The sequence below is a fragment of the Helicoverpa armigera genome, chromosome 3 (genome assembly GCF_030705265.1).
Source record: "Helicoverpa armigera isolate CAAS_96S chromosome 3, ASM3070526v1, whole genome shotgun sequence".
NCBI classification, from domain to species: domain Eukaryota; kingdom Metazoa; phylum Arthropoda; class Insecta; order Lepidoptera; family Noctuidae; genus Helicoverpa; species Helicoverpa armigera.
Genome location: NC_087122.1, coordinates 13,923,475 through 13,940,106, shown reverse-complemented (window position 1 = coordinate 13,940,106; position 16,632 = coordinate 13,923,475). Strand labels below are relative to the sequence as shown.

Genomic DNA, 16,632 nt, shown 5'->3' with positions numbered 1-16,632 from the left:
TGGGCTCTGAGTGTTTCATTAAACCTTGTTTACGTTTCCAGTCCTTTGTCTTCAACAAAAGAACGTATCAAAGCAATAAAATATACTTGTACATTTTTTCTTGTCTTGTTCAAGATTTGCGTAGATATTAAGTCTCATATAAAGCGTAGGAATTCATTGTGTCAGCCAGCAGTTACTGCACATTAGCATTCCACGGTTCTACTGAATTCTTTGCACAGTCCGTTAATAAAGAAGAACAGTACAAATTGAATAGAGAACTTTTCTCAATAGTCGGTGCGCGGCGCAATAAGATTCAAACTTTACGTAAAAGTTAAGCGCCGCTAATGCAAGTTTAATGTTCGCTTTTGATGCAGTTGCGACGAATTACTACTCTTTGCTTAAACAGATAAAATTGTGCAGCTTCTGCTGGAAGCGATTTGCTTAATGATCCATTTTGTGCGGGACTTTAAGTTAATTAGTAAGTTTTGGTTACGGCACTAGACGCTTAACAGACAACTTGAATATCACGGCGCATTTACTTACACATTTAAAAAATGCCAATTAAAATGAAGTAGTTTTTATCTTCATTCTAGCTCTACTCCACATTTTTTCTCAAACTTAATCTTATACATCTTAGCAGCACTTAGTAGAAACTTGTAGGAGTGAAACAAAAAGGCTAATTTGCCGCATCTAGTGAGGCGTGACAGATGCAGCGCTCGCCGGGCGTTTATGCAGATTAGCCGCGCGCCTGATTTAATATCCGCCACTTGGAGAACTCACCGGGACACGGCACGCGCCATTCTTCACATTTATTTATTGTTTGTCAGCTGCGGGTTTGAATAATTGTCTCGGGTTACCGGTGAGTCTGAGATATTGTGCCGGAATTTCGGCTTGTTTGCTGTGATGAAGTTTCAGATTGTTGGAACTTGAAAGTTCAGGTTCTGCTTTGTTAGGTTAGCATAGGTACCTCTAGATTTTTGGTATTGATAGATACTTAGCATTATGCCACATTGTAAAAGGTTACATAATTATATTTACTTGATGTTGCCTAAATTATGTGAGATGAAGCCTGATTCAGTGAGCCGCGTGGTTTAATCTCTACAATACATGATGAGTGAGCTCGTTTAGTACAAGCGTCATTTAACACATCTCCCTCAGTTTTACTACTTTCCGCAAAATAAACAGCCAATGTATTCTATGTATTGCTACTTTGGACGAATTTTTGTGCGTTAGAATAGTAGGGATTTGGGAAGTATTTACGTATCTACATAAAAAATATTGTAAAAAATAAACCGACTTCCAAAAACACTAAAAAGTAAAAAAAAACGATTTTAGGTGCATCGGCCTAGAAGTCGGTGTCTAATGGATGTTACTAAGTTAATTTTGCCACCGACTTCTAGGCCGATGCACCTAAAATTCGTTTTTTTTTTTACTTTTTAGTGTTTTTGGAAGTCGGTTTATTTTTTTTGTAAAAAAGTTTTTTATTTACAACTTTTCAGTGATACGAATAGTTGTCACTATCCATATATGTGGAAAGTTCTCATCAATACAAAGAATATAAGCCCAAAAACGAGGTATTTTACATATTCAGTTGTCGAATTCCCTCGACCTTCTCTGGTCTCCATCATCAGGTCAGCTCCAAACCTGCACTGTTGCAAAGGTCTCGTCAATACAAATAATATAAGCCCAAACACGAGGTAGTTTACATATTCAGTTGTCGAGTTCCCTCGAAACTCTCTGGTCTGCATCATCAGGTCAGCTTCAAACCGTCACTGTTGAATAGTGCTTTCAGGCATGCACCTGAATGTCAAGTTTTTACCCTAAGTATGCTTACAACTTTCGAAGGTTTCCCTCGATTTCTCAGGGTTTCCATCATCAGATCCTGACCTGATGACGATGGGACCAAATGACAAGCATACCCTTTCAAATAAAAAAAGAATTTTTGAAATCGGTCCAGGCGTCTTTGAGAAATCGAGTAACAAACATAAAAAAAAATACAGCCGAATTGAGAACCTCCTCCTTTTTTTGAAGTCGGTTGAAAAAAACACTTTTGCCAACGTGCAATTTATACTAATCGTATTTCCATCTTTGAAATCACCAGCTTTTTCATCCTAATCTAAATGATTTGATTTTCTTAAACCCTAACCCTTAATCATAAAAATTCAAAACCTATTAAATATTCCCCTCAAGTGGCATAAACCGCTAAGTTTACATAAGTCAAATTAAAAAGGTAACATCTTGGCTTTTAGTGTATTTTTTGTAGCCTTATCGAGTTGTAGCAGCCGCTCCGGCAGCTTATCTCGCGTAACCCATCGCGTCTCCTTCAGACAACTATATACATTCATTTAACAGCTCAGACATTCACTTTTATGGTTATTTGAATGACGTACCGTTCGTAAAGTGAACATAAAACAAGTTAAGACTGCGATAAAGGATCAGTTAATTTCTGGACGAAGTTGTGTGTTTGAGGCCGCTGCGGAACGTTCGGGGTTATCGAGGAAAATGTATGAGATGCTCGATTACCGCCGATGTGGATGCCATGGTTGCTGTTTATCCATAATGGGGTGATGGTTTAGTGTTTCCTTAAGAAAAAATGCTCTTTTCTTTTTAAAAGAAAATATTTTGGACCATATTGTAATTTTATATATGATACAAGTTACCTTCTTACAAAAAACAATATTTCAATTTCATTAATGTAATTAATTAGTACTAAAAATATTTTATTGTAGCCAGCCAACAGTTGAAAATAAATTGTGACAGAAACGTTTAAACAGCAGAGCGACATCGCCCGCCATGACAGACACTTTACAAAATTTACCATAAAATTATTCTCTTAAAAGTAATTTAACAAGTTGCAGAACGAAATTAAAAGTAAATCAAGACTTTCTTATTTTATTCAAGAGTGAGTTTTCTTGTTGTTCATGGCCCACTTCTGTCTCTGCTTAATTAAATTTCTCAAAGAAACTAATTTAAATAATAAATTGATATTCATGACTCTCCTTTAGTATAAAAAAGTAATTTCTTCAAAACGAGTGTCAGAAACCATGAATACAATGTTCCCAAGACAATAACTTGCTTTATCTGCAAGTTATCCTAACTTGATTAAAGTTAAATCGAAATGTTTATACAAGCAAGAGTTATTGAAAGTTAAACAATTACAATAAATCTACTTGTTTTTGTTACTTACTTGATGTTATTTTTCCAGTCCGCTAAAGTTTAATATTCTTACTTTAGTTGATAAAGTTTGTAGCGGTTCAATCTATTAATTTACTTAATCTTAAAAACAATAATTGGTGAAATCAAACATTTACGCTCCGAGTTTCCCTTTATTTGTATGAGATAATAACTTTTTAACATTCACTTACTACCTATATTCCCTTTGCGTATGAAAATGTAAAACCGTAATTTTCCATTCACACAGCACAGTTACGAGTTTATTTTATTGTGCTGACAATCAATAATATTTACAAACAAAGGGCTCAAAAGGGCGCGTTAATTAAAACTTCGTTATAGTGTTCCGCGCCGTCGGACAAGGTGACGTCATGCATTGTGGCGTCACAAGGTAAGCACTGATACAATTGTACTCAGGAAGGGGAACCGAGCAATTATTTTTATATAATTTTGAAGGAGGCACTTGCTTTCTTTTTGACACGTTGTAATTAAGGCATTGTTGGAACATAATACATTTTACATTTTTTGGGTAAAAATAAAATAGGTAGGTATTTGTTTATCTTGTGACACGATTGTTGCTTTTGGTACTTCAAATTATTGTAATTTCTCCGCAAACTTATCTGAATCAGCTGACAAAAAAGTTGGAAATGCGTACCAGAAAACTTATCATAATTAACTCCAACTTTTGTTCTAAGCTCCCACTTCAAAACAAATTATAAATACAAAAAAAAACTTCATTTAAAAACTAAAAAGCCAAACAGAGTAACAATAGTATCGACTGGATCAGTTAACATGTACAATCGAGAAACAAAGCGCTCGAGCGAAGGGATGGCCGAGGTAGTCGCGCCATTTAGAATTCATTGAAAAAGTCTCGCTTCAAACTTATCTGATCGTAAACGGCGCGTCGAGATGCCGTACGCTCCGGCACACAAGTGCTCGCGAAGTCGCGACCGAGCGCTAGAGGTGACTTTACTGACAATTTGTTTTTTATAGGTGGGTATTGAGTTGAATTAATTTGTGTTTTTTTTTAGTTAATATTGAGAAATAAAGGACTTATAATATAAATAGTTGCAACTTGTAAGTAAAATCAAAAAAATAATAGTTATATTTAAAATAATTCATTAAATATTATTTCCTATATACATATGTAATAACATCTTGTGAACCCACAAATATTCTAAGAATTTATTTTAAGAATGTAATTAGACTTTAAACGACTAAAAACTCTGATTAACTATTCAAGTATGGTCCTACTTACTTCCAAAAATAATCCTAGTTTCATTCAACCACCCATTTTAAGTAAAACACCGCTTTATAAACATGACCGTCCGTTGTTCTCCTTTGCTCTCCCGTAACATACTAAGTTTCATTTCACCGCACCAGAAAGCGCTTTCTATCTATATGGATATTACACACCTACGGGTATATTATTCGTTGTAAGTCACAAAGGCATTTGTGTGCGAGTGTCCGTCACGAGGGTACGTCGCGTCGGTCAAATGGTGTCACCCCGCGCTATAAATGGGTAAGTGCACTCGATCGAAGTTGTCTCCTAATTTCAAAGTCATGAGCGTTTTACTACCTTATACATAAAACGGTTTCAGAAGCTCCTCCGTCATAAACTTGCGCCATCTAATTCGTTTGAACGGAGAAACGAATGAAAGGATAAAGGGGAACTTCAAGTTTAGATAGGTATCTTTAGTTTTATAGCAAGATGCACTTTATTGAAGCTGCATACCAAACAATGGTACTTCATCGAATCTATAATCATATAACAGAACTATGGCTATTGATAAAGAAAATGATATGAGAGCAATAAAACTTTGACGGCTAAACCGATTACCTATATGCAACTAAGGACAAAATAAATTAACCTAAGATCTTAAGAACCACCATCACCGAAATTGTTACATTTTTCCGAAGTGTTCCTTCTGCACAATCTTACTTTCAAAGTACCTATGTATGTACAATGTACGTCGTCCATTCCTGGAATCCGTGTCTATTGTATGTCATTTCCAGTTCCCAGTAGTAGCGGTAGTAGGATGTTGATGGATGTATCGAAAGCGAATGCTGCAGTTTAATCAAATAGAAAGCTTGTTTGTGTGCGCCGTGCTTTGACCCGCACGTTGTTATCCGGACAAACAGACGGACGGCGTATAAGCAGCGATTGCCCTTTTGTTCAATTTGTTCACCCGGAAACTTAGAACATAATTTCTAAATTTCTGATGCAATTCACGAAATGAATGGGGTATAAATGATGTTGGTCTTAACGATTTGAAAGGTTGGTACATGTTTGCTGAAGAATTTTTGCCATAAGACAGAACCTACCTACTTGACTTCGTGCCTGGTTTATTTCACGAGAAACGTGATTTTAACCGTAGCATCTTACTGTTAAACTGGCATTCTGTATGCGATTTGATCCCCCGTATAATCCACTGATCACAGTCACACTAAGTAACATTGTCTACTTGTCCTAGGTGGTCGGTACATCGTGGGAGGCAGTCGCAGCGACATCCTGGTGGTTCGGGACGCGCGCCCTGATGACGTGAGCTCGTACTCCTGTGAGGCGCAGCACGCGCTCACGGGGGACAAGCGGCGGAGTCCCTCGGCTATGGTCACCGTGTCACGTGAGTATAGAGGAAAATATGGTCAATTTGAAATAGTACGACTCGCCTTTGAGACATTCTTAAAAAGCCATTAATCGTAAAATGATTATATGGAGCTCAACAGAGAGTATATAATGTGTTTTAGAATTTTTCGCTTATTTGTTTTCAATATCGGTTCGAAGCTAGTGGGCATTTGAATGTTTTTTTTTCAGATGCCTCTTCAAGTATGGCACCGCGAATGCTGTCGGTTTCAGAAGACGAAATGGTTCCCCAAGGCGGAGACATCAGACTTGTGTGCTGTGCTATCGGAAGCCCCCCACCGACATATAGGTAAGTCATATTGCATCACTAAGGTTAACTTAGTTTTTTTTCACCTAAATCCTAGCTTTCACAGCTGGGCAACAATAATTTGAAGGGTGTTTTGTTGTGCAAAAGCAAACGAAAGTACTTCGTTGATCAAATGGAAATCATTCATCTATATTTTAAGGAAAATGTTTCATGAAAGATTGCTGTAGTAAGAAACCCGACTTGGCGAGATTCCCACCCCGACGGGCAGCTGTTTAGGCAGACTAGAATAAATGTATTACTAAAATACGTCCTTCGTAAGAGCCAAAAATAATTTACACGTGTTTGATTACTTCACACATAAACTGCTTACCTAAACTCATAGTATTGATACCTACTGTTTATTGTGACGACATTTTTATCGTTTTACTAGCTTCTGCCAGCGGCTTCAGTCTAAAGTAGCCTATGTGTTAATCCAGGGTATCACCTATCTACATACCAAATTGGTTCTGCCGTTTTTGCGTGAAAGAATAACAAACATATATCCATACATCCTCACAAACTTTCACATTTATAATATTAGTAGGGATAAATACATAAATATTTTTTGTGATAGTCACGGTATACTTTTTTTCAGCTGGTTCCGCCACTCAAATGGTCGTCTAAGCCCCGTTTCCAATAGCATCAGGATATCGGTGTCAGACCAAGTTCTGATCATCCGTCGCGCCCAGCTGTCTGACGGCGGCGTGTGGACGTGCAGGGCTCACAACCAGTTCGGGGAACAGCGACGGGATGCCAGGCTCAGGGTCAGATCCAGGCTGGTTGTTAGTGTACATCCTCAGCTGCAGGTAAGCTTCGAACCGTGAATAAATATGCCACTGAATTTTCTTCTTCCGTCACCGTCTCTCACGTACTTACGTTTAACTGAATAGAACTTAGTGCTAAAACGCTCATACTAATCCGCCAATACTTTCACATCATGTTCAGACATTCTACGTTTAGAACGTGACCAATTCGCACAGCTCGATCGCATTATACCGACTTGTCAGAAAATAAACAGCGTATATTCCAGGCCAAGAATAACCTCTGAACATTTCCTTTTATTACATAAGGATGGCTAACAGAAAACACAATTGTCCCGAACGTCCCAGCATCTGTATTTGGAGGAGCTAAATTCCCGTCAGCGGCGGGTGACGTTGCAAAAATTGAAAAATAAGTATTCAGATCACAGAGCAGACGAGACACATAGCGCGATGTGATCCCGGCGCGCTCGCTCATCGAATATAGACAAGTTGCCCGCACTGTTTGTGCAAGCGGAACACTGTGTTCAATTCTACTAGTTTTCTCTATTGGAAATCAATATTTTGCATTCATTTATAAATCGGTTTAGTTAACTTGCATTGCACATGAATAAAAAAAAAACATTTTGATCGAAATATCCTAGACTCTGAACCAATTCAAAGTGGAATTATACGTTGAAATAACTGAATTTTCAGCAGCATCATTCTTTTTTCGAATTAACCGCTGCATAAAACGTGGAAATTGTAGAACATTAATTAATATTCCATGTAAAATTCGTTAACATTTATTAGATTTCGAGCGATTCTCTGTTCGATATAAAATACAGAGGATATTTAAAATGTTTGTATGTTCCACTACGGACGGCTCGCTGCAAGCGCTCGGATTGAATGACACGATTTACTCGTCTATTTTTAATGTTCTGGGAATGCGTTGTATGGAAAAAAATGTAAAACTGTTAACTTGAACATTGAACGACTGACAGACAATAGGATTGAACAATACGCACAGTTTCAATGCACTCGTGAATATTTTCCATAATACTAAAAACTAAAATGTCTGAGGCCTTGAAAGTCATACAAGGTATTTTAAAGAAAAAAACTTGACTTTGAAATAATTAAATGACCGAAGCCACTTTAGAACTATAAGTAAACACAAGTCAAAACAACAATTACACTTCAATATCTTAGCAGACAGTCCATAGAGTATTGTTTCAGATATAAAACGTTTACTCTGGATTTTAATTAATTCTGGGTACGCAGCCCATCAAATTTAATAAAGCAAGCTTGATTCGTGTAATTTAATTCACAAGTAAATATTGCTTGTACATAATTTGATTAAGAACTCAACAAAAGTGTTTTCATTAGTTTATCTTAGATCAAAAGTTTGGTAATAGCTCTCGGCTCAGAAATTGATGAACTTAAAACAACCGAACTTCACTTGATTAGGGTACAAGTAACTGTAGCATAACTTTACAAGCTATGCATATTCTCACTACAAAGTATAAATAAATATTATTACTTACTAAACATTTTTCTCTCTATTTTTATTACCTAATCATTAAGTGTATCCGCCGTATATCTCATAGTGCTACTAAGTTTATCCAGGCTACTAAGCCCCAGAGTATGTAACGTATATATGTTTGACCATAACAATAAATTATTCACGTACTATGTTGAATAGCGTTCCCAGCCAATATCCCGGTCGCAGGGCTGTCACCGACACAATCGGCACAGGGATACAAACCTTTGGAACGGAGAGATTTTCTTAACTATCTGTAGGCTATACTATGACTTCCTTGCTCACTTCCTTATTGCCTCGTCCCGACAGAGAGTAAGCCATTCTCTTGCATCCTCAGGAACCAGACTATGTTGGTATATGTATACTATAATATACTTCCATGATACTGTATAAGAATAGGTCGTTACGAAAAAATATACCAACCCTTAACAACAATAGTAGGACATTTACACAAGAAATACGAAATCACATTCAAAGCTCACAGAAATACTTTTCGAACTAACCTAGATGTGGCACAGTATGCTTGGCTTAACAATGTTATTTATTTGAATGCTTATCTAAAAGCACTTAAATACCTCGTGCCAAGAAAGTATAATTAAGTTACATACCCAGCAAAATATCTCAACAAAACTAAAAATAATTGAATCGAAGTAATCCAACAACGCATCAAAGAGTTTGGCACGTGCCCCTACCATTTGCTAGCAGCCCTAATAATCCAGTTTGAGCCGACACGCCGCGTGACGTAGTCACTAGGTGATGTCCTGCTGAATTATTCATGAAGTCGAACACGAAGGATCGTCTTGAACTCGCTCGTATTTGTCGCGTGTTTATCGAGTTCCAACAGTTGGGGTAATTGGGTTAATTCGTCTTTTTTGTCACCTGTCGCTACGGGCGTGGACTATTGGCTTGACCCGGATATACAATGCAGGAGGAATATTTGAATTGTTTTGGGTCTGGATCGAATACAGGAGTAGGGTTTTTATGTGTGTGGTATGTATGTAATATGTGCAATTTTTGTGGTCAGAATTAATTTCACAACCTACATTTACAGTGTTATTTTTCTGAAATGTTTAATCTTCTACAGGTAGCCAACTCTGGCAGCTCAGTGACCTTCAACTGCTCGGTGGAAGGTGGCGACGCTCGTGTTAGGTGGCTGCATGATGGAGTGCCAGTGGGGGGAGGGGAGCGAGTCCTCAGAGTGCACGGCGTGGTGAGGGCACATCGCGGCATGTACCAGTGCTTCGCTGAGAGGGACCTGGACAGCGCTCAGGCTGCTGCTGAACTGAGGCTCGGAGGTAAGGAAATGTTTAAGGAAAAACTCTTAGTACATACCTACATAGTATCTTTTGATGGAACAGCTGTGAGCATCTCAAGAGCACTTTGTTGAAACAAAGTTTGTGGGCGTAAGAGTGGCTTGGTCAGTGTGTACACACTCCTAAAACAATATATTATTACTAGTCCTGAAGTACTTTCAGGATTTGGAAATGACGAAAGTAGACAGGATTTCAATATAACAAAAAGGAGACAAAATATTTGTAGTTGTATAAACTGCCTTTCTAGGTAATATTAGCACCCTAATATAGATTCCAAATAAATGAGGTCATTGAAAGCAGAAACCGAGTTAAAAGCTTTTCGTCTTATATTTTGGTCATGAAATCCCGTCATAATCGTGACAATACCCGTCACTCATGCTTCACAAATTTGTGATACTTGATTGAATTTTGGATAAAAATATAAACCCAGATAGAAACATCTAGAAGGCTATATACACCTGTACCCTAATCAGTTTCGCCCCAATTCCATCATTCATTGTTAGGCCTCCTCATAAAGTGTTAATTCCACTTGAAATGTTTTTGTTCGCGCGCACCTCTACGAGCACTCTTGACTCAGCAAGAAATTGTCTATTTATTTTATCTTCGCAGTTTGAAATTCGTTCAAAACCTCTTTTAGTCACGTTGATATTATGAAGTCTCAATTTCCGACGACCTGCGTTACAATCATCAGTTTTGTGTATTTTATTTAGATGTTAATATTTGTTCATGTATCTAGTTTCTTTTAACAAAAGTAAGGGCTGCTTTAGTACCTAAAATATATTTATATGAGTTAGTTTGGAACTAAAAGGAACATGTGTTAAGTACTCTTCGAGAGCAAATACAAAAGGTCGGTATCCGTAACAGCTTTATTTATTTTATCTTCGTCCCAGAAAAACTCGATAGTCCTTACGGAATTAATTCCCTTCAACAAATGTTTAGCCCCATGCCGAGGGTCCATTTGGAATTAATGGACGGTTCAAGGCTATGCTCACGTATTTATTTAGGACTTGCCAGTTTTGGAATTGTATTTTTGGGATTACCAGATCAGTTTTATTTCTATTTTTGTATTAGTAGTATAAGAAGATAGATTGAATATTACCTAATGTATTATAATTTAGGTGAGTGTATCGTTAATGGAAATGTTGTGTTCTTTCATATGGTAGTAATTTTCACCATCTCTTAATAAATAGCAGTAAACTGAACCGTAAGATTAATAAATATCACATGAATCAGTTTATCTTTACAAGTAAACTGCTTATTATAAATAAATAAATTGCTGAAGTACGGAATACTTCAGCAATTTTTCTCTCAGTACTTCTATGTTAGCTAACGTCATTTCTACACCAAAGCCAGAGCAATTGCAACCCCTGCAAATGTCACAAATCAAAATACCGCACAGAGCGCAACAACAAAAAAATCGTTTCTCGAATCGAAAATTGGTCTCTGATTGGTCGATTAACGTCCTTTGAGAGTCGATTGGCCACTTGCCGTGTAATTACAACTGGTGTAATTCTGCGGAGTGCAGCGCGGTGCAGTGCGGTGCAGTCGTGTGTCGTGGGTTATTGATTAAAGGCAGCTGTAATGACTGGCCTGACTGCCGCTTCTGGTGCCACATGTGAGTTCGGTACGGTGGCCAATTTAAGACGTTTTATTTCAGCTTTTGATCATCGATTAAAAGAGATCCCACCAAAAACATTAAATGTAAAAAAAGCCAATCCTCTACGCAATTCCTCCACCGTAAAAAGTTTTGAGATCGCATAGAAGCCAAGTCCTGTTCAACTTTATTTGTAATTATAAATCAATATTTTGTGACCATATCAATAGTTTCGTTCACTTTACAATAATATTGACTTGGCCATGAGCACCATAAACTACAAATATAATACAGCATATCTTGGAGAGGTGAAAGTCAATCATGAAGTTTAATATCACAGAATTAAATACTTTTAGTTTTTTCAATTGTTACTAAATGACCGACAGTCAGTATCATCCAAAATCATGAACTGCACATTTACTATGGCGCATGGTGATCTCAAATTCCAATCAGTCCAATCGTAAAATCATGTCCATATAGAATGTATCAATTCAATGGTATTTACACATTATTTCAGGGAGCGACTATTAACTTGTGCTCATGGCCAAGACAATATTATTGTAATGTGAACAAAACTATTGATATAGTCACAAAATATTGATTTATTATTACAAATCTAGACACACGGCAGTGTGTCCGCCAAGTTCGAGCAAAAAAAGCGACACACCGGCCGTGGGTTATATTACACGAACCATTTCGGGCCAAATTCGACCCCCCTATAACTCAAAATCTATTTTATTTACGCATATCAAATTTCTAGTATCTGTTGAGACCCCCTCACTTATCTAAAATACAAAATTTCATTAATATACCTATTGTTGGTCTTGAGATATTGACGTCAGAAAATCGCTATTTTTACTATACACTCACTGACTGACTGACTGACTCACTCATCAAAAACCTAGACCACTTCCAATGGTCGTATTGACTTGAAATTTGGCATGGAGGTAGGTCTTTATGTCAAGGTAAAGGGAAAAATCTGAAAATGGCCAAGTGTGAGTCGGTTTCAAAATAATGAAGGTGTAAAATACTCAGTGTAAATTTATACCCCTAAGGAACTAAAACGAACTAAATTTATCTATATTTATATAATATATCTTCGAATGGTCGTACCGATCTGAAATTCGTTACAAAGGTTTGTATTTAGTCAAAGTAAAAATCTGAAAACGGCCAAGTGTGAGTCACTTTCGAAAATAACTTTGATCCACGAACATAATATATGATAACATGTCATGCCAGTCAATTGGTAAATCTAGTCCATTTAGTTAATCTAGTTCATTTCTTTGTAAGAAGCATAGTGCATATTCAAAAATCTGAAAGATAGTATAAATGAGAAATTTCCTTAACTAACTTAATCATAAGAAAAAAATAAAATAAACAACCTTACAAAAATAAATGAAATCCCACCCAAAACAAAAATGTGAAAGGCTGCCAAGTTCGATAGTATGGAAATCCTTCGCCTACAAAAGAAGTGAGATCTGAATAAGTACCAAGTTCCATACACATACCTCAGTTAAAAATAGTTACTTTTTAATAATATTACTTGGCAAGTTTTAATAGAAAATTAAATACTTGATTCATTACGTTTAGTAGGTTTATAACAAGGTGTGTGAAAACTTGCCAAGTAACATTATTAAAAAGTAACTATTTTTAACTGAGGTATGTGTATGGAACTTGGTACTTATTCAGATCTCACTTCTTTTGTAGGCGAAGGATTTCCATACTATCGAACTTGGCAGCCTTTCACATTTTTGTTTTGGGTGGGATAAAGTTGAACAGGACTTGGCTTCTATGCGATCTCAAAACTTTTTACGGTGGAGGAATTGCGTAGAGGATTGGCTTTTTTTACATTTAATGTTTTTGGTGGGATCTAATTTATTTTTTGTAGGTCTCCTTCTTCTCTAAGTATATAACAAATTAAATTAACTTACATGCAACTAACTAAATATATAACAAACTAAATATGTAGACCTAAATTAGCACGTAAACAACATTTTCTTTTAAATAAATTAAACAATTTCGAAATTGTCGAATTTTTTAATCGAATATCTTTTAGAATAAAAGAGATTTATTTCAGAGGTAGATGGCGCTATCACATGAAATTATTTGTTTTTTTTTTTAACTAAAAACCGTAGCGCGATTTAGACCAGGACAACGCCATCTATCGAGCGAGCATGCAGTATTTATCGCACACAAAGATTTTATCATTATTCATTTTATTTTAACCTAGCTTTTTTATTCATATGTATGTATATTTAATACATAATAACAATATAACAAATAGTAACATTTATACCACATTACGTAACAATAAAACAAATAGTAACATTTTGTACATAAATAAATAACAAAGTTATCAATGCAGTCAAAATGTATACACAGTGTTCTTGAAAAACCGCAAATATAAATTTGTTTCCTATTTTTTTATTAAGTTTTAAGGTTTTTATAATTTTCCCTTTATATGTAGCCAATAACCTATCTTGGTGCCAAATTTGGAGGTTCTAAGTTTGCTAGAAGTACCTTAGACTTTTGATGATCGGTCAGTGAGTGAGTCAGTGACAAAATGGTGTAACTTTGATCGCTCATAACTCGTAAATTATTTATTCAAATTTCTTGTAATTTTGGGACTGAGCTTGTTCTAATACTTACTCTTGGTCATCGAAAACCTAAACTCCTAGCTTTGTTCACATGGAAGATACAGGGGGCTGAAATAGCCGCGAAACGCTTCGAGAAAAGATGGTACGGCCGTGCCCGCTTTGCTCGAGTCTTGGCTGGGGCACTGCCGTGCCCTCAGAATTTTCAAGTTAATAGCATAACAAAACAGACATACTTATACAGTAACATTTCTTTTTGATTTGCTTTTACAAGACTAATAAGAAATTCATTAAATTTTAGAACATACCGAAAACCTGTTAAACTGGCAATAATACTCTAGGTTTTCCATTACACGTGTACAGTTGAATGGCTATAGAAATGTCTCTTCTGGTTTATAACATGATACGGTTCCTTTCTCGTGACGATCTATAGCCGGCATCAAACATGTTTGTACAAAGACATAGTCCTTACACGGACATACCTGAAATCTAGACACACGGCAGTGTGTCCGCCAAGTTCGAGCAAAAAAAGCGACACACCGGCCGTGGGTTATATTACACGAACCATTTCGGGCCAAATTCGACCCCCCTATAACTCAAAATCTATTTTATTTACGCATATCAAATTTCTAACATCATTAAAAAGTAACTATTTTTAACTGAGGTATGTATATGGAACTTGGTCCTTATTCAGATCTCACTTCTTTTATAGGCGAAGCATTCCCATATTATCGAACTTGGCAACCTTTCACATTTTTGTTTTGGGTGGGATCTGAGAATTTACACAAACTAGGTCATATAGGATAAAGTTTTCGACACATCAAAGTAAATTGGTAAAATCTGGGAATCGTCTTTTGGATGCAAACAAACAGAAAAGACTAATCTCAAACTGACTAGACTTCTCCATAGCAGTAATTCAGAACTGCCGTGTATAACATAGATATAGGTAAGTGCATTTCCCTCATCATTGTAAAGTGCTTCAACATGAATTGTAGGTATACGTTTTTTTGTGTAAATGGCTACATATGTAGTTCCGTACCCCTTGAACAGTACATCATCATGATGTTGGCTTATGTTCGTGAAGCAGCTGTAAAATATTCAGCAGCAGGAAAAAATAGCCGATATCATAAATACGCAGCGTGACAGAGTTAATACCACAAAGTAAGAAATATATGCGCGGTCCGGGCCTATAATCCTATTCAAGCCTTGCTTCAAAAACTTTGCGACTTCGCTGTTTATGAATATTACTGATGGAAATATTACGTTAAAAGACATTAACATATCTTTACTACATCGTAAAGGCATACATTTTTACAAAGGAACAAGATTTTGTTGAATAAGGTTTTCAGTTTTTTATTGTTGTCTCATGTTAATTTCTGAAACTGTGCCAAATGAGCATTCCTTTTCGTAAACTAGTGACCACTATTTTTACATAAACTAGGCTACACAGTCCCTATATTTCATTGTCTATGGTAGTAATATTCTGTGTGACGCTTAGCGTACCCACACAAAAATCCTATTTCCTTTCACACAGAAGAAAGGCAATTATGACTGCAAAAGCCGCGTTAGCAAAAGAACTCCTTTAAGATCAAAAACCTTTTTGCTCCGCTACAAAATCTTAGTAACATAGCTTCATTCTAGGCTACATCTTTAGCGAGTACGTACTCACTTCTCGCGCTCTCTTCATATAAAGGAAAAGAGTGCATAAAACTAAGACATTCTAAGCCTTTAGTTAAGTAAAACCTCCTCTGTGCAGCGAACTACTCTACAATACTGCTACTGTGTATTCTAATGAAATGTAAGGAAAACTACACACTGTGCAAACGGTCTTATTTTGTTGGAATTTTGTCATTCGCTTGCAAACGAAAATGCACAGTGGGTAAAACTGCTTCAGAATATTTTGAGAGTAAAATAACTTTAGATTTAACTAAAAGTCAGCTTGATATACAAAAGCCTGTATGCTACTGAATAGCATCTTTTGTTTCGTCTGCCGCGTTTTGGTTGAACTGTACGAAAATAATACGAATATAATAATAAATCTTTGCTTGTTACAGACAGCTCTAATTCATGACCAAAATCACAAATATTTTATCAGTCTTTGTTCAGCTGACATCTAAACGGCTTCTAACAGTTTTCTACCTCGTTCACCACATCACCATGGCTAATAACTTACGTATAGCTAAGTAGACCGCCCACTGCGCGGTTATGGTGGCCATAACTCGCGCCATAATGTCGCGGACAGCCCGTAAGTCAAACTGTGGGATAATCCCGATAGCTCTAATGGAATAATAGAGACGATCTATGACGTCATATATTTTACCTACTGCCCGGATTAGTATCACAGCTATGGAGTTTGTTATTTTGTTTTATTGTTTCAGTTGAATTGTACATAGTGGAGCTTTTTAAAGGATTAAAATAACTATAGTCTGGTTTACACTCCAAACAATATTCGAAATACATTGGTGTAGACCGGATTGAATGTAATACAATTCTCTAACCATTTAGTTGGAATTTAGTCTGGTATATAAATATTACATTACTACCATAGGTAAAAACACTGTGAGTTTCATTTTCGTGCAAAACAAAATCATACTGACAAACATTATTGTCAATGTATCTAGACACACGGCAGTGTGTCCGCCAAGTTCGAGCAAAAAAAGCGACACACCGGCCGTGGGTTATATTACACGAACCATTTCGGGCCAAATTCGACCCCCCTATAACTCAAATTCTATTTTGTTTACACATTTCAAATTTCTAGTATCTGTTGAGAC

At 36.5% G+C, this 16,632-nt stretch overlaps 1 protein-coding gene across 1 annotated transcript in view; it reads left to right on the top strand.

The window, feature by feature from the left end:
- Positions 1-16,632, top strand: part of LOC110377674 (cell adhesion molecule Dscam2-like) — a 135,452-nt gene that overhangs the window by 109,235 nt on the left and 9,585 nt on the right. Inside the window, exons 6-9 of the mRNA XM_064043237.1 lie at positions 5,625-5,774; positions 5,966-6,083; positions 6,676-6,886; positions 9,442-9,652. Coding sequence (XP_063899307.1) covers positions 5,625-5,774; positions 5,966-6,083; positions 6,676-6,886; positions 9,442-9,652 — 690 coding nt within the window. The remainder of the gene's footprint in view (positions 1-5,624; positions 5,775-5,965; positions 6,084-6,675; positions 6,887-9,441; positions 9,653-16,632) is intronic.